General features: G+C 47.1%; 1 protein-coding gene across 17 annotated transcripts in view; it reads left to right on the top strand.

Annotated features, from left to right (window-relative positions):
* Positions 1-25314, top strand: part of nid2a (nidogen 2a (osteonidogen)) — a 174824-nt gene that overhangs the window by 56183 nt on the left and 93327 nt on the right. For 13 of the 17 annotated variants that reach the window (XM_078562579.1, XM_078562581.1, XM_078562586.1 and 10 more), the window contains 3 exons: positions 8886-9131; positions 16742-16987; positions 18210-18455. In XM_078562579.1, the coding sequence (XP_078418705.1) occupies positions 8886-9131; positions 16742-16987; positions 18210-18455 (738 nt within the window). The remainder of the gene's footprint in view (positions 1-8885; positions 9132-16741; positions 16988-18209; positions 18456-25314) is intronic. The other 4 variants (XM_078562589.1, XM_078562578.1, XM_078562584.1 and 1 more) reach the window with 4 other exon arrangements.

Here is a 25314-nt window from a genome sequence, read left to right as displayed (position 1 = left end):
TGTTTTGCAGATTGGAGGAATGTTTATAGTGGAGTTCCCCAGGGATCAGTGGTAGGACTCCTGCTCTTCCTATATATTAATGACCTAGACCTTCAAGTACAGAGTCCAATTTCAAAATTTGCAGATGGCATGAAACCTGGAAGTACTGTGGACCATCAGAAGGATAGTGTAGAACTTCAAAAGAACATAGACAGGTGAAATGGACGGACAAGGGCCAGATGAAATATCACAGAGAAGTGTGAAGTGATTCAATTTGATAGGAAGGGCACAGAGACAATACAAAATAAAGGGTACAATTCTATAGGGCATGCAGGAGCAGAGGGACCTGGGTGTATATGTGCATAAATCATTGGAGGTGGTAGGACAGGTTGAGAGAGTGGGTAGTAAAGCATACGGCATCCTTGTACAGAGTACAAGAGCAAAGAAGTTATGTTAAACTTGTGTAAAACAATGGTTTGGCCTCAACTTGAGTATTGTGCCGAGTTCTGGGCACTACAATTTAGGAAGGATTTAAAGACATTAGAGAGGGTGCAGGAAAGATTCATTAGGACAGTTCCAGGGATGAGGAACTTTAGTTATGTGGATAAATTGGAGAAGTTGGGACTGTTTTCCTTCGAGAAGAGATGGTTGAGAGGAGATTTGATAGAGGTATTCAAAATCATGAGGGGTCTGGACAGAGTAAATAGGGAAAAACTGTTCCCATCGGTGGAAGGATCGAGAGCGAGAGGGCACAGATTTAAGGTAATTGGCAAAGAAGCAATGGCGACAAGAGGAAAACCTTTTTCAAGCTGCAAGTGGTTAGGATCCGGAATGCACTGCCCGAGAGTGTGGTGGAGGCAGGGTCAAGTGAGGCTTTCAAAAGGGAATTGGATCATTACCTGAAAGGAAAAAGTTAAGGGACAATGGGGAAAAGGCAGGAGGGGTGGCACTAGATGAATTGCTTGTGCAGAGGGCCAGCACAGACACGACGGACTGAATGGCCTCCTTCCGTGCTGTACTCATTCTATGATCAGATAACTAAAGTAAGATTTCAAAAAAGAATTCAATGCTTTTATAATGTAATCATTGAGACTGTTTGTTTTCTTCCTCATCATTAAGTATTCCAGTCTCTGGAAGTTATTTTGAATGTCGGCCTCTTTGTCAGTAGCCTGTCCCCTTGGATCACCCGCCCTTTACAAAAACTGTCCAATCTCATTGTGTTGATTTGAATGGAATGAAAATCAGGCAGGTTCTACAAAACAATCTGCTTTATCAGATTACCATTGCACAGTGAAATGAAAATTACTCCCATCTGTGAGTTTCTCTGTTCGAAATACTGTAAATCACGATGCATAAAATGACCCCATTTTCCCAGCTCCAAAAATCATGTGTTTTGCATATACATGGAGTATAAGTCAGTCACGCCCCTCCCGCTTTTCAGCCATGACATGCAGCACTTGCATTAGTAGTCAGCCTCAATTTTTCACCCCACAAATGTGGGTTTTACTTACTTATAACTGGGTGCAAGGAATCAAGCAGGCGATACAGGCTGTGTTGTGAAAATGCTTTGGAGTTTAAGATACGCCAACTCTTTGTGTCAGATGCCAATGACATTTTAAAATGGCGCCCAACCACACCCACGGCGGCCATTCACTTTTATATTCAGCATATAAGTTGACCCCTGTTTCTGGAGGGATTTTTCGAGACTTCAAGGTTGGTCTATATGCTGACATCTATGGTAATTATTTGCTGCACTCGTTACATTTTTGCTGTTCAATTGTCATTTGACATAAGAGGCTTAATTTTAATATTTGGGAGCACATAGGTTTGGGAGCGGGTGGGAGCTGGTGATATTGACGGTGTATTGGGAAGCTGGCTCCAATTCGCTGACTTCCTCATTTGATTGGAGCCAATCAGGCTGCATGTGAGCTCTGGAGAAGATGGTTGCCACATAAGTAATGTCAATCGGCTCAATTAGATTTCTACTTTAACTTGCGGACCTTGGATTTTTTGGTTTCCTGGAACTTGCCAGTGAAAGCACAACAAAAACAGGGACAGTTGAGAGGACTGAAGTCAATTTAGGGAAATATGCCAATATATTTGGCACTCACAGCTACTTTCTAATCTGCTTGTGGGCAAGCGTTTGTTCACTGTACTTGTGCTAAGAGGTTGTTTTACACATTTTGGAAATGCCATCTGCACTTTGGAGGTTTGAGCTGCACTTTGGAACATTGATCTATCAGATCAGTATGGGGGTTCTGCTTACATTGCTTACACTACGCTGCTGCTCGCAGACCTATAGCTCCACAGGAGAAGGGGGATGAGCAAGCAGACACAACTCAAAGGAGGTCATAAACAACACACATGGTCAACAGACAGAGGATTAGCCTCTTCTACATGACTGAGCACCAGTGCCTCAGGAGGTTCAGGGTGTTGTATATCAGGTGGTGGAAGACATTGTCAGGCTGCTGGAATAAGACCTGCTGCCTACTTGACCTGGCGACCACACTTTCCCATTGGCTGTCAAAATCACCACCTCGTGAATCCTTCCAGGGCTCTGCTAGTGTGAGTGCAGGATCCCGCAGTTGGTAACACACAAATGCAGACCTCAGGTGGCTGATGGAATGTGTGTCAAGGTCTCCAATTATTTCAACTTTGCCTACGATAATGCCAGTGAGAATGAATGACTGCTCAGGTTTGCGCCTTTGGCTGGCCATCCATGGGTACAGGGCGCCATTGACTGCACACATGTGGCAAGTTAAGTCACCCCCGATCACACAGGGGCATTTGTCAACCGCAAGGGCTTCCACTCTAATGTGCAGTTGGTGTGCAAAAGGATCTTTATGCTGAATTTTGTGCAGCATTCCAGGAGAGCTGCTATAATGCTTTTGTCCAGTGGCAGGCCGCCTCTCAGATGGCTTTGCATTTGGAAGCAGAGATACTATCTGGCTGCTCAGAGAAAAGAATTACCCATTTGAAATATGGCTGATGATACCACCAGAAACCTGCAGAATGACCCAGGAGCTTTAAAATGACTGTTATATCACCACCAGATGTGGCATCGAGCAAACCATTGGCATGCTGAAGATGCATTTCAGATACCTGGACAAATCTGGAGGCACCTTCAATGCTCAGCAGCCAAGTCTCCAGAACGATTACGGAGTGTTGTACTCTGTATAATCTCAAACAGCAATGAGTTTTGCACAGGAGGAGCAAGGCACAAAGCAAAGGTCCTCTTTGAGAAGGATGGAGGAGGAAAAGAAAGACAAGGAGGTAGAAGGTGATGCAGGCCCACCTACGGTGCATATTGCTGCCTGGGATTCCCTCATTCTGGCCAATCTTAACAACGATTTGCAAAAACCACTTTTGCACCCCCTCCACCCCCAACGCCATTTATACAAAAGGAGTCGTAAATAGCCTAGCACCCCTTTCATAGCTCCCCATTGATTACTGTGTTTACCCATTCATCAACAGACAATCGAAAAGGCCATTTGGCAGCCAGCAATCAAGAATGCAAAATGGTAACAAAGTGGTGCAATATAATAATATAATCACTGTGTGACACACTTCAGTGCAACCATAAATCTTTATTTTTCCTTCTCCTGGTGCTTCCATATGTTGCAATGTTTGGGCTTCATCAGAGTTACATGCAGGATGTTTAGAATCCCACTCTGACTGCCAAGATGCTCTTGGCTGACGTCCTTCTAGGTTTTGGAGCCCATGAAAGCCATGGCAAAGACTGTTCCACTTGTATCTGCGCAGGGGCTGACACAACCTTTGGGACATGAGGCAGCATGTGGGATGCTGAGTAAGGTGAAGGAAGTGGGTGAGAAGTGGAAGTGCTTTGTGTGATGTCCCCCGCTTCTGTGTCCCCTTCACCATCATCCCTCCCATGGCCCAGTTGCACTTCCCTGCTAGCAACCTGTTGGAGAATACTTTGCTGCAGATTAGTGGGGTGATGAAAGGCAAGGCTAGGGTATCATTCATTTTATTTAAGATGGCGTTCAGAATGCTCAAGCCATTGTTGAAGGCCTGCATGTATTAATGGTATGTTAATTGTATTATCAATGTTAAGGATACACAGGTAAAGCTCATTGATTGATTAAGCACCTTGAGCAGATATTAAGAAAAACTATTCTGCGACTGGTGGGCGTCATGGGGGCTGGAGTGTATCATCAACTCTGGAAATGACATTTGATTTGATTTTGTAAGTTTCTTTTTGAAAATTTTGATCTTTTCTTACAGTGCCCCACCAGGGGCCATCACCCCCTCATTTATTGAGTTTTGTTTTTCTAAAAAGAGAAAAACTGCTGGGACACAGGGTGTTGGTTAGGGAGGAGGCAGGCAAGTGAAATGTTGCATCTGTAAATAAATCTAGTATTAAGTAAAAAGATTGTTGTTTGGCTTCCTACTTCACCACCTGGCTTCAGAATGAATTAACAGCATTCCTTCACATGATTGTCACAACTGATGCTCCAGGCCATTCTTTCCATTGTTGAAGTCATCATCGTTGAAGACCTGCAACATTACTGAACCATGCCTGAGACAGACTCCTCTCCTCTCCGCAATCATGTAAGTGCACTTGGAATGTCTGCCAGCACACCGTACGTTCTCTGTTGCTGCTCAACAGGTATCCTGTTCATCGACAGCCCCTGGGCTACAGCATCTACATCCAGCTGAACAGACCTTGGAGAGTATGCTGGGCCTATGATGCAGACTCTCTACTGTTGTCCATGATTTCACCATCTCTTTTTGGCTTGTGAAGTGTGAGTCACCATGTTAAAAATCGAACTATCTCTCTAACTTATCCCACTAAAGTGTGAGTATCTGAGTTGGTACATGGTATCTATAAATCCTGTAACTGAGCACCCTTAGAGTGAGCTCCCCTGAGAAGTCAGCGTTTTTGTGGACTACCTCAATCATTGTCTGATGAATGCATGAAGGCACTGTGGAAAATAAAAAGCATGCATGAATAAGCCCTGTCTCAGTCAGAATGCTTGAAGTTATCATTATGCACATGGTCATATTGCAGTTGCTGTTGACATCAAGGCAGCATTACTGAGTGTTGTATGCCATGTGGCTGTCTGACGTTTCATTCCATCATGAGGTAGCTAGCAGGCACCCATCCCTCTATCTCCGACAGCCAGGCATATCAAAGCTTCACTGATTTTCAGCACATCCTCTTCTCCTGTTGTCAAAATGGAGATGACTGCATGACCACCTCCAGTTCCCTGCTCTCCCTGGTATCCTGTGTTCAATTTTCCTACAAGGGGGGGAAGTAATGGAATGTGTTCACCTGATGGATGGAGCGCTGTGACTGTGATGGAGAGGCATGGCAGTGAACATCCAAAGACTGTTTGTGAATATGCACTGCAAGAGACTGCAATCTGAGTTAACCCCTCTTGTTGGACTCCATATCCCTGAGTGCGATGAAGAAGGGAACTTCAGGCCTCTGCAATGTCACGGCAGCACAGGCTACTGCTGGTGTGTGGATGAAAGGGGACAAGAAATTTCTGGGACTAGGACACCACCTGGAACTGGTCAACCACAGTGTGGACAGCCAGGTCAGTCAGTGTTTTAATTAAGCAAAATGATCAGCATTCTGGCAAAAACTGAGGAGTTGAAAGTGTCTTTATTTTTTTTAAAATGAGTCTATCTTGGAGCCTGGAGAAACACCTGTGTGTAATTGATAAAAACTGATCTAGGATTTGTTATCTCCTGTGATTATGAATGGCCTTCCACTATCATTTGGCATTGTGCTGTGAGTATGACTGCAACAAAAGATCTGATCACATTCATTTGCATCTAAAAAGCCTGATAACTAATTATTTCCCCCATCCCTCTGCCATCTTCCTCTTCTGTGGTTAACCAACCCCTTGTATCATTCATTGCAACTGATCTCTTTTCCACTGATGTTTCTCTGACCTCCTTGATCTCACCAAATTAATTCACCATTTATTCAGGTTATCTGCTTCAGAAAAATGCCCCTATATCTTGACTCCAAGATTCAGGAATAGAAGCAATAAACAAACAGATAAGAATAAAGGATTAAAAAGAAAGAAACCCTTAGAAATCTCTTTTATTCATTCATGGGATGTGGGTGTCATTGGCTGGGCCAGCATTTATTGCCCATCCCTAGTTGCCATTGAGAAAGTGGTTGTGAGCTGCCTTCTTGAACCATTGCAGTCCACGTTGTGTAGGTACACCCACAGTGCTGTTAGGGAGGGAGTTCCAGGACTTTGAACCAGTGACAGTGAAGGAACGGCGATATATTTCCAAGTCAGGGTGGTGAGTGGCTTGGGGTGGGAACTTCCAGGTGGTGGTGTTCCCATGTGTCTGTTGTCCTTGTCCTTCTAGATGGTAGTGGTTTTGGGTTTGGAAGGTGCAGTCTAAGGAGCCTTGGTGAATTCCTGCAGTGCACCTTGTAGATGGTACACACTGGTGCTACTGTTCGTCAGTGGCGGAGGGATGAATGTTTGTGGAAGGGGTGCCAATCAAGTGGGCTGCTTTGTCCTGGATGGTGTCAAACTTCTTGAATGTTGTTGGAGCTGCACCTATCCAGGCAAGTGGGGAGTATTCCATCACACTCCTGGCTTGTACCTTGTGGTTGGTGAACAGGCTTTAGGAAGTCAGGAGGCTAGTTACTCGCCACAGGATCCCTAGCCTCTGACCTGCTTTTGGAGCCACAGTATTTATACGGCTAGTGCAGTTCAGCTTCTGGTCAATGGTAACCCCCGCCCCAGGATGTTGATAGTGGGGGATTCAGCTATGGCAATGCCATTGAATGTCAAGGGACAATGGTTAGATTCTCTCTTGTTGTAGATGATCATTGCCTGACACTTGTGTGGCATAAATGTTAATTGCCACTTGTCAGCCCAAGCCTGGATATTGTCAGGTCTTGCTGCATTTGAACATGGACTGCTTCAGTACGTGGCAATCAGCAGGAGGTTTGCTTGCCCATGTTTGACCCGGTGCCATAAGATTTCATGGGGTCCAGAGTCAATATTGAGGATTCCGAGGGCAGCTCCCTCCTGACTGTATACCACTGTGCCGCCATCTCTGCTGGGTCTGTCCTGCCGGTTGCACAGGACGTACCTGGGGATGGTGATGGTGGTGTCTGGGACATTACCTGTAAGGTATGATTCCATGAGAATGACTATGTCAGGCTGTTGCTTGATTAGTCTGTGAGACGGCTCTCCCAATTTTGGCACAAGCCCCCAGATGCTTGCAAGGAGGAATTTGCAGAGTCGACAGGGCTGAATTTGCTCATGTCGTTTCCGGTGCCTAGGTCAATGCCAGGTGGTCCGACCGGTTTCATTCCTTACTGATTCGTTTTTAGTGGTTTTGATACAACTGAGTGGCTTGCTTGGCCATTTCAGAGGGCATTTAAGAGTCAACCTCATTGCTGTGGGTCTGGAGACACGTGAAGGCCAGGTAAGGATGGCAGATTTCCTTCCCTGAAGGACATTAGTGAACCAGATGGGTTTTTATGACGATCAACATGGTTTCATGGTCATCGTTAGATTTTTAATTCCAGATATTTTTTATTGAATTCAAATTTCACCATCTGCCGTTTGAACCCAGGCCCCCAGAGCATTACCCTGGATTTCTGGATTAGAGACACCACTACGCCACTGCCTCCCCAAATCTAATTGGTTATTTGCTGCAACTGTAACATTTTGTCAGTTAAAAATCATCTGACATACATTTTTCTGTCATCTGTCATAATCCAGCAATAAATCCTACACGGGCACATTCTACCAAAGCTCTGCCCAGTTAGACTCCAGGAAGAATATTTTCTGCAAGAATTTGCTGCTATAACAGTTCCTCACAATAATACTCATAAAAGAACAGTTATCAAATAATGGAGAAAAGGCTTCGCATGTTGTCTGCAATGAACTATATAACTCTGGTTGAAAATCTGAATACTGGTGTGTGCAGCTGCATCCCTTCACTTACAGAATGGGAGGTGATTTCAGATGAAGATTTTACAGTGTTACGTAAAGTGCATCGAGTATGAAAGCATATCGGCTTAGAGGTGTTTTCGTTCCTTTAATTAGACTGGTGACAACCTTCATGTATGTGTTTGAGGGGGAGGTGAGCAGGACCTTGGGTCCCGACTTCCAACATTGGAACGGGGCTGGCTGCTGTGCCCCATCCAATGCCGGGCATTGCCTGCGGGGCACTGGGTCTCCGCCAGCTGAGGTTGTTGGCCCAGGAGGATGCCAGGCAGGAAACTCGTTTGGCCCTGTGGGTCCCCCTTGGGATGAGAGGAGATGCTCTCGACAGGCTGGGGGCAGAGTCTAAAGCCCAGAGCATGGGCTGGATAAGCAGGGAGGCTAGAAGCCTGGGAGAGAGTGAGAAGAGCAGAGCAGCAGCAAGGAGCAGGAGCAGAAGTCCAAGGCTAGTGAGTCACAACATCGAGGCGCCCAGGCCACAAATAGGACTGACCGAAGCTTCTAATGTTGGCTGTAACACGAAGTGGCAGTGGATCAAGCAAACAGCTGCAGACAACCTGGCAGATCGGCTAAACAGCACCCCTCAATTCGAGAGGCCACAAGAAGAGGTGCCTGGGAGAGAAGATAATCGCGTTCATGTGGTCACGGGAAGTTAGCAATAGGAGCTCCACCAATTAAACCATACTATCTTGTTGATTAGAGATCAGGAGTTAAGCTCTTGATGGAACCATGGTGGATCTGGTGCATTAGCCGTGAATATCCATTGTAAATAGTTTGTTCCTTTAAGTTAAGCTGCTCTATTAATGTTTATAATTAATTGATGTCAGTGCAATAAAAAAGCTGTTTCAAAATCGTCATGCTGTCTGCATGTTTGAACCTCATGTAACATTATACAAAAAAGAGCCAATTTGCTTGTTTGTTACAAAATCCATCTCTTTGTTTGTTTAGCTGTCACTGAACGTCCAAAGACTGTTTGTGAACAGCACCGAGAGAGGCTGCAAACAGAGCTGAGGCTGCGTGGATCTCAACCTCTTGTTGGAGCCTATATCCCTGAGTGTGATGGAGAAGGGAACTTCAGAATCCTGCAATGTCACGGCAGCACAGGCTACTGCTGGTGTGTGGATGAAAGGGGACAGGAAATTCCTGGGACTAGGACACCACCTGGAACTGGTCAACCACAGTGTAGACAGCCAGGTCAGTCAGTATTTTAATTAAGCAAAATGACCTGTATTGTAGCAAAGCTGAGGAGTTCAAAGAGACTTCAATTTGTTTAAGTGAGTCTAACCTGAAATTTGGTCAGACAGCCATGTGTAATTTATAGCAGCTGCTTATCATAGAAACAGTCAATTTTGGATCAGTTAATGATTTGGCATTGGGTTGTATGTACTGGGATGAAACACCTGACAACATCTACTTATATCCAAAAAGTCTGATTATCCTTCCTAATTATTCACCCCACCTTTCCCATCATCCTCTTCTGTTGTCATCCAGCTCACCATCCCCTTCATTTCTACTGGTTTCTCTTTTCTCCTGCTGTGTTTCCAGATTCCTTGCTCTCAACATTTATTGAGATTTTGTAGCCTTGGGAATATGACAGTTTACCTTCACTCTAAGATTCTGCAATAGATCCAATGAACAACATGAGTAAAGGACTAACATTTTTTTTTAAAATTGCAAAATCACAAAAAACATAAATGAAAATAGTTTCAGGGCATTAATTTGTTGTTTAATTTTTCTAGTGTCTGCATTTTCTCTTGTAATTTAAATTCCAACATTTTGATATATTTTTGCCAGTTGACAATCCTGTGATCTGAAAGCTTTCTTCCCAAGGTCAATTTTCTACTATCACCTTTCAGGAAAATAAATCCTATGCAGCCATCGTCGGAATTCTTCCATCTATGAAAGATGATGGACAGGCTGGTTAAGAATCCATTCCAGATGGGGTGGCTTCAGATGGCGCACCTTTGCTAATGGCTGAAGAGGCCAATCCTTGAGGGGCAGGTTTTGCCACAAGTGCCATGTATGAAGCTTCCAATAAGTGTGATTGTGGGTTGAGGATGCTTAGGGGAGGCAGGGAGGCCTTGATCCAGAGAATTTTCAGCTAGACATCCAAAGCAAGGAGTCAAGGTGATGGTAAGGGGTATGCCACCCTACTGATCTTCCCTGATAAGGCAATCCTGCCACCCTTAAGTCAAGGTCCAATCTCTGAAATAATTTGCAGTTCTTCCTCTGTGTCACATGCGACTCCCAGGTCTCTTCCCTATCAAATGCATGAAACACATTAACCCCATTGCACAGAATGAGACATTTTTATAATGAAGACAAATATACAAATGATCCAGTATACGCTTGCCAAGGAAATATAATTACCCATGACAACGCCTTATGTGATCAAAGTGACTTAAACTGCTGTTTGTGAATGCTATGTCTTGGTGCCCCCACGCATTGCTGCCAGCTGGATTGGAGGCAGCTGCTGACCCTAATGCCCCATTGCTTGGTGTTGCCTAGCTGCTGTAGCCACTGGCCATCGTGCTGGTGCACTCCAGCCCGCTGGAGGCATCACCATTTTTCTCTGAAATCAGCTAGTGACTTCTAGGTGTGATAACTGATGTCCAGGGCCTTCATGTCACACTTACAAGAATCCTTGAAGTGGACCTTTGGACATCCCACTGGTCATCTGGCTCCGCCAGCTCACCATGCAGAAAGTCCTTGGGTATGCGACCATCTTCCATCCTGCGGACATGATGTCTGAGCCAACAGAGCTGTCTATCTCTGTTTGATGAGTGCTAACAAAGTTGGCAGCTCTGCCCTTGAGAGGACTGCCACATTCATGATTTTGTTCTGCCAGGTTATACTCAAAATGCGCCACAGGCAGCAAAAATGGAAATTGTGGATCTTCTTTCCTCGATAGCTGGAAGTCGTCTATGTTCCACAGCCATACGGCAAGATGCTGAGAACACAGGCCTTATAAACCATCTGCTGGGTCCTAAGGGTCAGCTTGATGTTATTTCATGTGCATTTCGTGAGTCAGCCAAAGGTGGTAGCTGTTTTCCCTATACAAGTATCAAGTTCTGCATTAAGGGACAGATTGTCTGTCATTGTGGACCCAAGGTAGCAGAATTTGCTCACCACATCCAGCCGGGTGTTATTTAGTGTGATCAGGGGCGAGGTGCAAACACCTTGTTTAAAAACCACGGTTTTCTTGATGTTTGGAGTCAGGGAGAACGAGTTACAGGAATGACAGTCCATGACCAGAATTTTGCATTTCCGGAGCAGGCCTCCGGTGGTCCCGGTCATTCATAAAATGGGGTGCAACAACGTCGGGAGGCCTTCCCGACTTCATCGCGCCACCTTGCAATATTTTGGTCAGCGGGCGCATATGGAAGTTGAAAGCCCGCCCACCGACAATTAAAGGGCCAGTTGAGATCATTTAAAGGGCAATTGACTGCGATTTTATGTGGCCCATGCGTTTTTATGCTTGGCGCATGGACCACTTGGCCAGGCAGCCTTCATGTTTTTCATGGATTCTACATCCAGGGCAGGATATAAGGCCCACAGGTGGATGCAAAGGTGAGTAGCTAGGAGTTTGTCTGTGTGTGGTTTGGAGCTGGTTTATAGATAGTTTGTTACATTTTTGTGTTGTTCAGGAGAACTCTCTGATATCATTTGCAGATCTGCCAATAAGCCCCTTCACTGCAGAAACCTGTGGAAACACCAGCACAAAAATGGGGACTGTTTACTCTGCTTGAGGGACCTCCTCAGAAGAGGAAGAGAGGGCCAGAAGGGAGAGGAGGCCTGTTTCCCACTGGCAGTGTCCCAGAGTGGGACCCGTGGATCGAGAGCCTATAGGCGTGCAGGGCCAGCAGGAAGTGCAAGGCAGAAGGGTCCAAAGAAGGCGTCATTTTCCAGCAGGCAGAGTCTGCAGGCAGCGCTCGTGCTACCTGGATATGTCTGAGATTCAATGCTGAAGGAGTGCCTCTCCAGGGAGACTGTCACCTCCATATGCCAGATGATTGGTCCAGAGATCACCTCCAACTGTGTAGGTGGCCACCCTATGCCAGTGGCCCTTAAGGTTACAGTTGCCCTGAACTTTTACACCTTAGGTTCTTTCCAGGGGTCAGTGGGTGTTCTACATGGTATCACCCAATCGCCTGCCCAAGCTGGTAACTGACATTCTTTTCTAAAGGGTCAGTACATTCATTCATTTGCGGAACAACAAATCCAGCCAGGCTGAGCGAGTGAGAGGCTTAGCTGCAATTGCAGGATTTCCCCACATCCAGGGAGCTATTGACTGCATGCATGTGCCCATAAAGGCACTAGAGGGGGAGCCGGGTGCCTTTGTCAATAGAAAGGGCTTCCATTTTCTCAATGTCCAGATTGCATGTGATTATAAGAGTCAGATTTTGCAAGTTTGTGCCAAGTATCCTGGAAGCAGTCATGATGCCTACATCCTCCGTCACTCCCAGTGCCAAGACTCTTCATTGCTCCAGCTCGCTTGGATGGTTGGCTCCTGGGGACAAAGGTTATCCCCTAAAAAGGTGGTTCATGACACCACTGAGACACCCAAGGACAGAAGCTGAGGAGAGCTATAATCGCAGTCATGCCTCCACAAGGATGGTAATTGAGAGGACCATAGGCCTACTCAAGATGAGGTTTTGGTGCCTGGACCACTATGGGGATCACTTCAATATCCTCCAGATCGCCTTTCCCTTGTTGTTTAGTGCTGCGCACTGCATATTCTGGCTCTGACAAGGGGGAAACCATTGGAGGATGAAGACAGCAATCCTGCTCCACAGGCCACAGAGAATGACTCAAGTGCTGGGTCTGAGGAGGAGTCGGAGGAGCCCCAGGATGAGGAGCAGGATCCCGATGTGAGGATCTTTATGGGAGGCAGGGAGTCCTTGATCCAGAGGATTTTCAGCTAGACATCCAAAGCAAGGAGTCAAGGTGATGGTAAAGGGTACGCCACCTTACTGATCTTTCCTGATAAGGCAATCCTGCCACCCTTAAGTCAAGGTCCAATCTCTGAAATAATTTGCAGCTCTTCCTCTGTGTCACATGCACCTCCCAGGCCTCTTCCCTATCAAATGCATGAAACGCAGTAAGCCCATTGCACAGAATGAGACATTTTTATAATGAAGACAAATATACAAATGATCTAGTATACACTTGCCAAGGAAACATAAATCACCCATGACAATGCCTTATGTGATCAAAGTGACTTAAACTTCCGTTTGCAAATGCAATGTCTTGGTGCCCCCACCCATTGCTGCCAGCTGGATTGGAGGCAGCTGCTGACTCTAATGCCCTGTTGGCTTTGATGACCTTGGCAGCTGTCCTCTGGTTAGCGGAGCCTGTGCAGGCCCTGTTTGGGCAGGAGAGTCCAGCGCCATGGCTGGGCAGTCCTCAGTCGTCGTGGTCTCATCAGATGCAACAGTCATGGGCAGAGGGGTGGGCGAGTTGCTGCCATCATCCAGAGCGCCCTGAAAGGAGCTTGCAGGTGCCAGCTGCAGCTCGAACACCAACATGAGGTTGGTTTGCACCTTCCTACTCACCATGGATGGACGGGCAGCTAGCAGAGTTACTAGGTGCCTCATCCATCTGTCACATTGGCAGTGACCTGCTGAGGTCACTGCCAGTGTGTGGGCTGGCAGCTCGGAACACAACCCCAGAAACCATTGATTGAGTTCCTGGAGCTTCCTCTCCATGAGAGTTGCCACCCTCTTTATGGAGGAGGCTGTGCATTCTGAGCTCTGGGTCAACACAGTGCTTAGACTCTGCATGGACTCACCCAAGACAGACACCATGGCATGCAGACCTTCAGGGATCTCTGCCAGATCTTCCCGTGCATCCCACTGGACATCCTACAACTGCCGCCTGATGGATGACTCCTGAGGCTCATCATCTGCCTCGGACTCAGCATTGCCCTGGTCTCCAGCAATCCTCCGACTGCTGGCACCCTCTGTCTCTACTAACTCCTCAGGCAATGTGATGTGCTTTCCCAGTGTGCAGTACCATCTGAGCCACGACACTTATGCCCACCAGTGGGCCTGTAACTGCGCTAGCACATTGTGCAGAGGAAGGATGTGACACGGGTGCACCTGGCAGCTGTTCCTCCTCGGGGGTCAATGGGGGGTCCTCAGGGTCCTTTTGGGGTCATGATGATGACCCATATGAGGGAGGAAGCAAAAATGTCAGCATCAACCATCATTACAAAGTCAGGGTGCACTCAATGTGCTTTCTTATTAGATTGGACATCTGGCTGAACAAATACTTTCGAATGGACGAGCAATGGGAATAGCTGCATTTTACATGTCAGTCTTAGAACAACAGCCCCACACCGCTCAGGCCCTACACCAAAGTCATCCCTTTCCACTGGACTTCTTCCCTCATCCAACGCCCCTGCCTCTCTGCAAACTGTGGATCTGGCTCCACGCTCGCAGTTTTTTTTTCAGAGTTGCTCTTCTGCATGACTGAGAAGCAGTAGGTTTGATATCCCTCCACCAGTTCGTCCTCGCTTCACCGAACTATGACTCCTTTTCTCCTGTGAGGGAAAATGTGCTTCCATTAGTCCTCCCTAACATGCCACCACAATGTAGCCTCCCCATCTCCAAAGAGGTAGGAACAGTTACCTGTCACATTGTTGTACATCGCTTTGACCCAATGCCAGCTATGGTCTATCAAGACACGTGATGTGCCACATTGTGCTCTGCATTTCACACCCCTAAGCACCAACATGTGCTGCAACCCACAAAGACATCCATCCAAGGTTCCATCTGGAATCCATACTCACCCTGCCAGAGTGTAGAAGGTCATTGGGTCCAGGCTCTGTGTACTATGCCATGGCTGCTGACCAGGCCCGCCACCCCCATCCGGGCCTCCTTCGTGATATGAAGAGGTCTCCTCTTGCTGCCCTTTCGCAGCAGCATGTGACAACAGTCATTTAGTGCCTCCAGTAATACCCTCAGGCATTCATCTGAAAACCATGGGGGGGTGGGGGCAAACTAGATCTGGACATTCCTATCACACCTGGCATGGGATCCGGGCATCGCTGCCCTCTTGCACACTGGAGCAGCACTTTAAATCTGTAACAGTGACCAAATAAATTCCCACTGCAAACCAGCTTCCTGAGGCACCTTGAGACTTCCAGCCTGCAGGGAGCGGTATTTAAATCCCCCGCCCGCACCCTTCCTGTTGCCGGCACTCTCCCTCTTCCCGCCCCCACTGGCACTTCATGCTGGCTGGCAGTTAATTGGACAGCCGACTGCGGGCAGGAGCAGATTCCACATCTACTACTGAGCCTGCCGATTGCGCTCGCCAAGCCACGCTGAAAACTCAGGCCCATGAGTCTTTGTAACTGAGCTTCTGTGTGGGTGACTAGCACAGCATCATTAGCGTAGAGGAGATTTCTAATTAGGGCGCCGTGTGTTTTTGTCTTTGCTTTCATCCTTGATGGATTGTAGAGCTGCTGTCTGTCCTGGTGTGCAAGTAGACTCCTTCCACCTGCAGGGAAGGCAAAGGTCAGTAGCATGGAGAAGAAGATACCAAACAGAACGGGGACTAGGATGCAGCTCTATTTTGCTCTATTCTTCGCTCTGTAACTGTCAGAAATAGAGCCATCAAACTGTACATTTTTGTCATAGAAGGAGAGAACGAGACAGAGGAGCTTTGGCAGACAGCCAGTTTTCTCCAACATCTTGTAGAGCCCTGACATTGTTGAATGCCTTAGTGAGCTCTATGAAAATAAGGTCAAAGGCTATGCCCCATTCCCTATACTTCTCTTGTAGCTTGGGATGGAGAAGATTACATCCAGAGTAGGTCTGTTGACACAGAAACCGCACTGTCTTTCTGTGCACTTAATCTACAAGTAGATGGAGTCTTTTAAGTATGACCCTAGCAAAAGCTAAGGAGCGAGACGCCCCTGTAGTTGTTGCAGTCTCCTCTGTTGCCTTTGTTTTCGTATAGTGATTTTTGCATCATGCATGTCCTGTAGAACAGAACCTACTTTCCAGCAGAAAAGTAGAAGTTCATAAAATACGGCATTAGATGGGACCCTGCGTGCTTGAGCAGTTTGGCTGGGATTCCATCCTTGCTGGGTACCTTTCCTTTTGCTAAGCGCTCTATGGCCTTCTCAAGCTCAAGTGATGAGGTTTCTTCATTGAATTCATCCATGACAGGAAGCTATGAGAGAGCATCAAACGCGCACTGAGAAATGTTTGACTCACAGGAGTACAGCTCACAGAAGTGTTCGGCCCAATGGGACACATGTTTACTTCTGTCAGTGAGTACTTCACCAGCTGCTGTCTTCAGGGGGGCAACTTTGGTGATGGTAGGACCAAGCGCCCTCTTTATCCCTTCATACATAGCAGGTAGATTTCCATTATCACAGGCTGTTTGGATTTTGTGACGTAAGTTGATTGAATCTTGTAAAGCCACATTCTATCAAACAAAATGATTTCTAATTCCATGGAATTAAAAAATGTAGAGAATCTGCTGCCATTACTAATGTGCACAATAACATCACAAAAATCTAAAATATATCAAATAAAAAAAAAACCTTGGATTGTGCTTGGAATATAATTTTTAACATTAATTCTGGTTGGTAGAGTTCTATACCTGATGGTGATATGGTGAAAATAATTTAAGATATTTTAAGAATACCACATGTTAATGATAATGCATATTTGCCATAATCAGACTGATGACAACACAGTGTACAGGAAGAGATGTTATGTGATCCAATTCGAGCGATTTGTACTTCTACTTTGCTGTTGTTTAAAACCAGTTTATTTTTGTTTGATTAGCAACCAATGAACGTCCAAAGACTGCTTGTGAACAACACCGAGAGAGACTGCAAACAGAGCTGAGGCTGCGTGGATCTGAACCTCTTGTTGGACTCCATATCCCTGAGTGTGATGGAGAAGGGAACTTCAGGCCTCAGCAATGTCACGGCAGCACAGGCTACTGCTGGTGTGTGTATGAAAACGGACAGGAAGTTCCTGGGACTAGGACATCACCTGGAACTGGTCGACCACAGTGTGGACAGTCAGGTCAGTCAGTATTTTAAATGTGGAGCAAAAATGGTAGGTCGAAAGGGGCATTTTTTTTAAAGTGCGTCTGAAGTGGGACAGGTGCTAGGGCACCTGAGTTTAATTCATAAAAGCTGATTATCATGGAAACGGGTGATATGCACATCTGTTTTCCATTGTAGCTGTGAAGTGCCTGTTGGTGTTGCTGCTGCTGCCCATCTTGTTCCTGATCTGTGGTCCAAGGTAAAGCAGCTGTCACACTGAACTGAATGTTGAAAGCCGGGAAGTGTAGATCAATTGATGTAAACACCAGAGAAGTAGAAAGGACTTCCAAAGTACTGGCAATCACGTTCAATGCAGTGAAAGCACACTTTCAGCACTGGTCCATGAGTAAAAGCTTTTCACCTAGGTATGGAAACAGGTGTGAAATCTGTATTTAAAGTATGTCTTGCCTGTTCCTTGATCAGCCCTCTCAAATCCCATTTACTCTCGATTTCATTTCCCAGGCAAGTCCGCAAAGTCCCGGGATATCCACGTACCCACTGTTAAAATCAGAATTCAGGGTGAAAGAAGCTGACAGTGAACACCTAACACATTTAAATTACCAACCTGCCTGTCCCATGAAGGATTCCCACGTGTTGCAGACCGCACTGAGGTTAAAGGTGGAAGCTGGTGTGCTGCTGCTGCTCACTTCCTGACCCAATGGCAATTTCAGCCCTTTTAACCGGCCGTTCGCTGACAAACCCACCCATAACCCCGCCCACCTGGTCAGGGTAAAATTCCCCAGCAAAATCTTACTCCCCAATTAAAACTATCTCCCCAATCACGTTATTTCAACATAAAAAATATCCTTAGCAATCCCATTCTACCAAACCAATTTCTTTCCAATTAGCAAGTCCTGTAAGATACCGCTGCCAAGAAACCAAGAATCCTCACAACAAACTATTGATAAGCAAGATTTCTCAGATAATAGAGTTTTTGGCTTTTGTCACAAATGAACTATTTAACTCCAGTTCAAAATATTAAATTCAGGTGAGTACAGGTGTACCCTTGGTGATGATAGAATTTGGATTGATTTGAAGTGATAAATGTACTATTTAGTTTGAAATGTATTGTATTTAAAACAAATGAACAGGCTGGTGACAGCAGTCAGTCTACAATATGAGATGTTACATAACCTATTTAAGGGATTTGTACTTTTAATTTCTATTCTCTCAAAACCAGTTTCTTTTTATTTGATTAGCAACCAATGAACGTCCAAAGACTGCTTGTGAACAGCACAGAGAGAGACTGCAAACAGAGCTGAACCTGCATGGATCTGAACCTCTTGTTGGACTCCATATCCCTGAGTGCGATGAAGAAGGGAACTTCAGGCCTCAGCAATGTCACGGCAGCACAGGCTACTGCTGGTGTGTGTATGAAAACGGACAGGAAATTCCTGGGACTAGGACACCACCTGGAACTGGTCAACCACAGTGTGGACAGCCAGGTCAGTCAGTATTTTAAATGTGAAACGACCAGTAATGTAGGAAAAATGAGGAGTTAAAAGAGACTTTAATTTATTTTAAAGTGATTCTAGCTTGGAACTTGAGGAAATGCATGTGTGATAAACTGATCATCATTGAAACAGTTCTTTGATGATGTAGCAAACAAAGTGAATGAAGGGGAACCAGTAGATATAGTGTATTTGGGTTTCCAAAAGGCATTTAATAAGGTGCCACATAAAAGGTTACTACACAAGATAAGAGCAAATAATTTTGGGGGTGATATATTAGCATGAATAGAGGATCGGCTAACTAAGAAGAAGCAGAGCATCGGGATAAATGGGTCATTCTCAGGTTGGCAAACTGTAACTAGTGGAGTGCCACAGGGATCAGTGCTTGGGTCTCAGTTGCTGTATTGTAGCCAAATTTGCTGACAAAACCAAGATAGGTAGGAAAGCAAGTTGTGAGGAGGATACAAAGTCTATAAAGGGATACAGATAGGTTAAGCGAGTGGGCAAAAGTTTGGCATATCGAGTATAATGTGGGGAAATGTGAGGTTGTCCACTTTGGCAGGGAAATAGGAAAACAGAGCATTATTTCAATAGTGAGCAACTGCAAAATGCTGTGGTACAGAGAGATCTGGGTACCCTTGTACATGAATCACACAAAGACAGTATGCAGGTACAGTAAGTAATTAAGAAGGCAAACGGAATGTTGGCCTTTATTGCAAGGAGGATGGAGTATATAAGTAGGAAAGTCTTACTACAACTTAGTACAAGGCATTGGTGAGATCACACCCAGAGTACTGTGTAGAATTTTGGTCCCCTTACTTGAGGGGGCATATACTTGCATTGGAGGCAGTTCAGAGAAGGTTCACTAGGCTGATTCCTGGGATGAAGGGTTGTTTTATGAGGAAAGGTTAAGCAGGTTGGGCCTATACTCATTTGGAGTTTAGAAGACTGAGAGGTGATCTTATTGAAACATAGGCCTGAATCTTCTGGTTGGCGTGTGGGGGTGGGCCCCGCTTGCTGACGCGTAAAATGACGCGCGGTGACATTGGGCGTGCGTCCCGACATCACCGTGCGTCATTCAGATCTTCAGCTCGGTGGGCGCGCCCGCCGAAATATCAAAGACCTATTAAGGCTATTTAAATAACAATTAAAAGGATTAACAGAGCTGCCCGTCCAACCTTAAGGTTGGTGGGCAGGCAAGAGCCCAGGCAGCCTTTGCATTTATCATGAAACTTCATCCACGGGCGGGATGAGGTTTCATGAATGATTTTAAACTTTAATAAAAATTTTTAATATAATTCATAGACATGTCCCTGTCACATGAGGGGACATGTCTTAAAATTTTTTTTTTCTTTATTTAAATTTTTCGAAATCAAACTAATCTTCCTGAGGCAGCTCGGTGCCTCAGGGAGATTTCTGCACTCTTTCGCATGCATGCGCGAAACAGCGAAGGCCCTGACTCAGCCTCCTTCCCCCGCCTGCACAGGGAGCGCTCAACGCTTCCGGGTGTGCGTCACACTGGGCGGGCCTTAATTGGGGGTAGGGTGGAGTGAAGGTTGGACAGGGGAGGCAGGCTAAGCAGGGAAACGCTGTGGGGGTGGAGGGAAGAGTGTCCAGGGAAGGGCAGGCGATGGGGGGGAGAGAGTGTCGTGGAGGGCAAGGTTAGTGGTGTCACCGGTGGGGTCTTGGAGGGTGTGGTGGTGAACTCAGGTTACTGGTAATAGGAAGAAACAGTCACAGTCAGAGGTGGGAGTGGGATGCTGTAGGGTAGCAGGTCCAGGGTGTGGAGTTTGGTAGGTAAAGGTTTCATGGGGGGTGTGGGGTGGTGGTGTCATGGAGGTGGACTAGACAGGTGGCTCGGATAACAGAAGGGGGCAGGGTCAGGGTGGGCATGGGGATGGTAATGGGAATTGGCTTTGAGGGGAGAGTAGACATGTGGAGGTGGATCGTGATAGGGTCCAGGGTTATGGGAGGAAGTTCAAGGGTGACAGAGGGGAGAGAAATGATGATATTGGGTGGGTCTATGTTGATGGGGGGAAGTTGGGGGGTATTGGGGAGAGTAGAAGGTAGTGGGCTGAGTTTGGAAGGTGACGTGCACCACTTTTCAAATCTGACCTTGACCACACAGTTAGTCATTAAATAAGATCCCTCAAAGTGGGAGGAGGGTGGGTGGAGTTCAAGGTCAGCACGTGGCCAACTTAAGGGACATCTTGATAATTGTGAGGCAATTGGATGCCAACCATGCTCAGTTGTGTTCTCCTCTCTATGGTGAAGCTCATACACAGCAGGTTTGTTCATGACTCATGGGCTGCGTAACATTGAGATCCCAGCAAGATGTGCAGCTGCTGCTCATTCTGTGCCATTTTCTATCTGCTGCAGTCAGAGGCAGGGATGGAGGGAGGTGGAATGCCTCCAAGAGGCACAGCTGGTGGGCGGCAGCAAACTCTCAATTCTAAACCTCCAACTTCCAGGGTGAATGTTTATGGCTGACAAGGGCTCACATGGCTACTCTTTCTATGCTGCCAAGGCAATGGTCTCTCATAGAAACATAGAAACTAGGAGCAGGAGTAGGCCATTCGGCCCTTCGAGCCTGCTCCGCCATTCATTATGATCATGGCTGATCATCCAACTCAATAGCCTGCTCCCGCTTTCTCCTCATGCCCTTTGGTCCCTTTCGCCCCAAGAGCTATATCTAACTCCTTCTTGAAAACATGCATTGTTTTGGGCTCAACTACTTTCTGTGGTAACAAATTCCACAGGCTCACCACTCTCTGGGTGAAGAAATTTCTCCTCATCTCAGTCCTTTCTATTGAGTCTCAAATGCCTCTGATGTAATGGAGGCATCAGAATAGTGCCAAGTTAGGCTTCTCGCACATGGATCTCATCACCTTGGTCAAAGAGCAATGTCTCCATGCATGGTCATGTATGAACAGGAGGAACACCATCCCTGATCCTCCAGGATGTCCTTCACCAGTAAAAGATGGGGTGGGGCTGCCATTCCTAGACAGGGGCCGAGTGAAGGACTGAGCACTGGCCTTCTGGCTTTGAGATGGAGGGAAACCAGATGAGGAGAAGGAGGGCCCATTGCAGGTTGGCACAGGGCCAGGAGGAGCAAGGGCCTGAGCAGCAAGAGGCAGCGGGTCAAGATGCTGGCAAACAGGGCCCACTACAATGGCAAGCACTGGCCCAACCATGGATGTATCACAGGCAGTGCTCTGATCTAGAGATGAGCGAAAGGCAATGCCGGAGACACCCTTGTATGTCCTGGGATGTGGTTGGTCACATCTGTCAGCTTCTCCAGGATGCGCCGGAGCCTTAAGGACTCTGGAGGAGTGATGCGGAGCTCCTGGCCTGCAGTGAGTGATTGGGCGGGCGACTTCCTGCCTGACCTGCCACGTGTTTCGCCATGTTCCTCGCAGATGCATGATTAATGAGCTGAACAGCGGAAGACCCCGTGTGTTCAGCCATCCTGCCGCCCAGCGGGTATCACGCTGTCTTCCCCACCCACCACTGGACTCCAGAACAGCAGATTCCACCTGTTAAATCTGTTTCCCTCTTCACAGACGCTCCCAGACCAGCTGAGTATTTCTAGCACTTTCTCTTTTTATTTCACATTTCCAGCATCCAAGTATTTTGCTTTTATATTCATTATATTGCTTCTTTTTTGTTTCTTTTGTTTGAGCGTCCCAGACTGTGTGCTTTTCTACTTTTTAATTGGATATTTTCTACATTTCTCATATTGTTGTCATTCAATAGTTCTGTAACATAAAGAGCTGAATTTGAGCTTCCCAACCGGCTTGCAGGCAGGGCATGAGGAAAACTGAGAGCTTCAAGGGGGCATTTGTGTATGACATTTTAACCCAGCCACTGCATTTCCATCTGGGTATATCCTGCTTCCTGATCAGTTCGAGCAAGTGGCAAGATGCTGACCCACATCAGCCTATTTCAGCTCAACCATCTAAAGGATCAGACTTGAAGCACTGCCAGACAAACGAGAACCTTCTGATATGGAGACACGGAATAGCAAGGCGGCACCACCCTGCATTGATACCCCTCTGGAGATGCTGCTGCAGGCTGTAATGGCCCAAATGGAGATTCTGCTCCCTGTGGACGGGAGGGAGAAGCCTGCTTCAGAAAACAAGAAGGCCCGGTTGGAAGTGACCTGAGAGTGCCCTGAAGAGGTTAAATGATCTAATAAGAGCAGGAAACGTGAGCAGCAGGGAACATTTAAGTTTGTCCTGGACCAGGATTTTTAGGATGGCGGGGTTTCCCTTCCTGCCATCTGAAGAGTTGGCAGCAAACGCGTCCTCGCTGATACTGGCTGCCCCACAATCGTTTAATACTCCAACTGTTAATTGACTGGAGACAGGATTTCCACCCCCTCAGCCAGGAGGAAGTCCCACCTCAGAGACTTGTTGGCCAATCTGATTGGCTGGCAGCTCTCTAGTCTCAGCAGCGCCAGAGGCTGCAGTGGACAGGACTGGGACTGCAAGCAGTCCCCAGGGCCTCAGGGTGGGATTTCCTGCACCTGCCCGCCGCTGGGATCTTCCGGTCTCACCGCAAGTCAATGGGCTTCTGGCTGGGGCGCCGCCTCGCCCACGGCGGGTCCCACCCGCGACGGGGCTGGAAAATCCCGGCTTAAATTCTCGGGACTGCAGAACCAGGTAACTGTGGGGGCCTGAAGGCAGGGAGGGGAGGTGAAGCCGAGGGGGTTGGGCAGAGGGTGGTTGGGGTATTGGTGGAGAGGCCAGTGGAGGGGGGAAGGGAGCACCCACATGGGCCAGACCTTGTGGGAGGGGGCACCTGTTATTATTATGAGGATGTTGATGAAAGCGCTCCACCCCTCCCCACCCGGGGCCTGAGGGAGGGACACTTTTCAAGCTTCCCTTCTGCCCCTGAACTCCTCCCACCATCCTGAAAATTGAGGCCGCGTGGGAAACGGTCCTTAAATGGGAATTAATTGACCACTTAAGGGCCTCAATTGGGGCAAGGGCGAGCAGTCCAGCCTCGCCCTTGCCCGTCCCACCAAAAAATTGTGAAAGGTCAGGGTGGGCGGGAGCCGGTGTAAAGGCCATTCAAGGAATTTTACAGACCCACTCCGCCTGCAAACCTGCCAGCGATTCTGCCCCCGATACGTGTTTTAGACCATTGTATTCTTTCCCTCCTTGCAGGAAGAGAGCACGAAACACCAGGTAAACACTAGAGATAGTCAGGGAACTGGAGACTGTCCGGCCATCCCCACTGCAACAGCTCCAGAGGAGGAGACACTGGAGATAAACCGAATCTCATCAAGCCTTAGCGATGGAGAGATGTGGGTCTCCCAGCTACCGGTGATAGAATTAAATATCACTCAGTCAAATGGTATATAACACTCAGTCATGTTGACTTGATGTCGTCAGCCAGTGACAATGTGCAAAATGTTCACATAACACCTCCTAACCTTCACAGTTCTAATTAATATATGTCTTTAATTTCCCACATGCCCATCAGGTGTCCCTCTGGAGCTTGTGTAGGAGCAGGATGAAAAGTTGTCAGAGGTCACTCATCTCTGAGAAAGCACAGCCACATGATTCGTGTACACCCTCCACTAGCTCCGATATGCACCCTGGTGGGACAAGTAGTTGGGCTGGCACCTGATGTCTCACACGTCACAAATGAGAGACGATGCTGGAGATGGGGGTATAAACAGAGAGTCCCTATGTGAGGGTGCAGAATCCACCAAGCTCTGCTCAGCTGGATATAGGGTGGGTAGCGTGTCATTGATGAAGAGGACAATTCTGGAGCAGCATCAAAATAGTTGTGAAGTTCTTTCAGCCTTTCGAGCCACACTGCGGACAATTGGTGAGAGATTGGATGAGTCTGTCTCACAATGAGTGCCATATTGTCTCAGGTCTTTGTGCTGATATTTATACATGTGGAAATGATTGGTCAACTGCATAGAGTCTCAAATGTGACAGTCGACTGAGTGCATGCTGGCCCTGACCAATGGCCTATATGCTCAGAAAACGGCCTTATGCGGGATTGATGAAAACCTGGTCTTGAAGCGCCTCATTGAAGTGCAGGAAAGTGCTCTTCAGCTCATTACATGATGGTGAGCTACGAAAGGGAAGATGGACAAGGGGAACACAGAAACAGGCACTCTGCTCAAAGTGCTTCAGCGCCTGACTTTCTGCCCCTTGCACCCCTCTCCATACCACCCCCAGACAGAGCCCCACATGCTGCCTCCTGTCCTGATGCCCGAGTCTGCCCCTGCACAGTTGCAGGTGGGGTAATCTTTAGTGGGCTGCTCATGGGCTCCAAAACTCAGGACGTCAGCAAAGAACACCTGAGCAGTCAGAGCAGGGGAATGAGCAGCCACCATCTTGCTATGCTGAAGCCACAAGGTAGCCCCACATGGGGGTAATGGAAAGAGAGAGGGTTTATAATTGGTATAAGTGCGTTTTACCACATTGCTACATTTGTTTCATGTTTCTGCACCATGAAATTTATTTAATTGCTCCATTGTGCAGGCTTGCCCATTTTTTGCCTTCCGCCTGCCAAATGGCCTTCTGCTGTTGAAGAATAGTAATACAAGAGCCAAAGACAAAGATGTCTGTGGAAGGGATGGATTATTTGGGACTGCTTTGTGCTGGAAGCTGGGGGACCTAATGGGTTCAGAATTGGTGTGCTCGATGGCTGCACTGCCCCATAACCTGGCAGTTGTGTGTGCTGCTATTGGTTTCCTTGCCACATCATGCTCTTCCTCTTCCTTCTCCTCCTCCAGCTCCTACATTGAGGCTGAATGCTCAACACCTTCCTCCAGCTGGAGCTCTAGTCCTCATTGCTGTACAATGATGTGCAAGACACAACAAAC

This window comes from Cetorhinus maximus, chromosome 18 (assembly GCF_964194155.1).
Source record: "Cetorhinus maximus chromosome 18, sCetMax3.hap1.1, whole genome shotgun sequence".
Lineage (NCBI taxonomy): Eukaryota > Metazoa > Chordata > Chondrichthyes > Lamniformes > Cetorhinidae > Cetorhinus > Cetorhinus maximus.
This window is presented reverse-complemented; position numbering and strand designations above follow the sequence as displayed.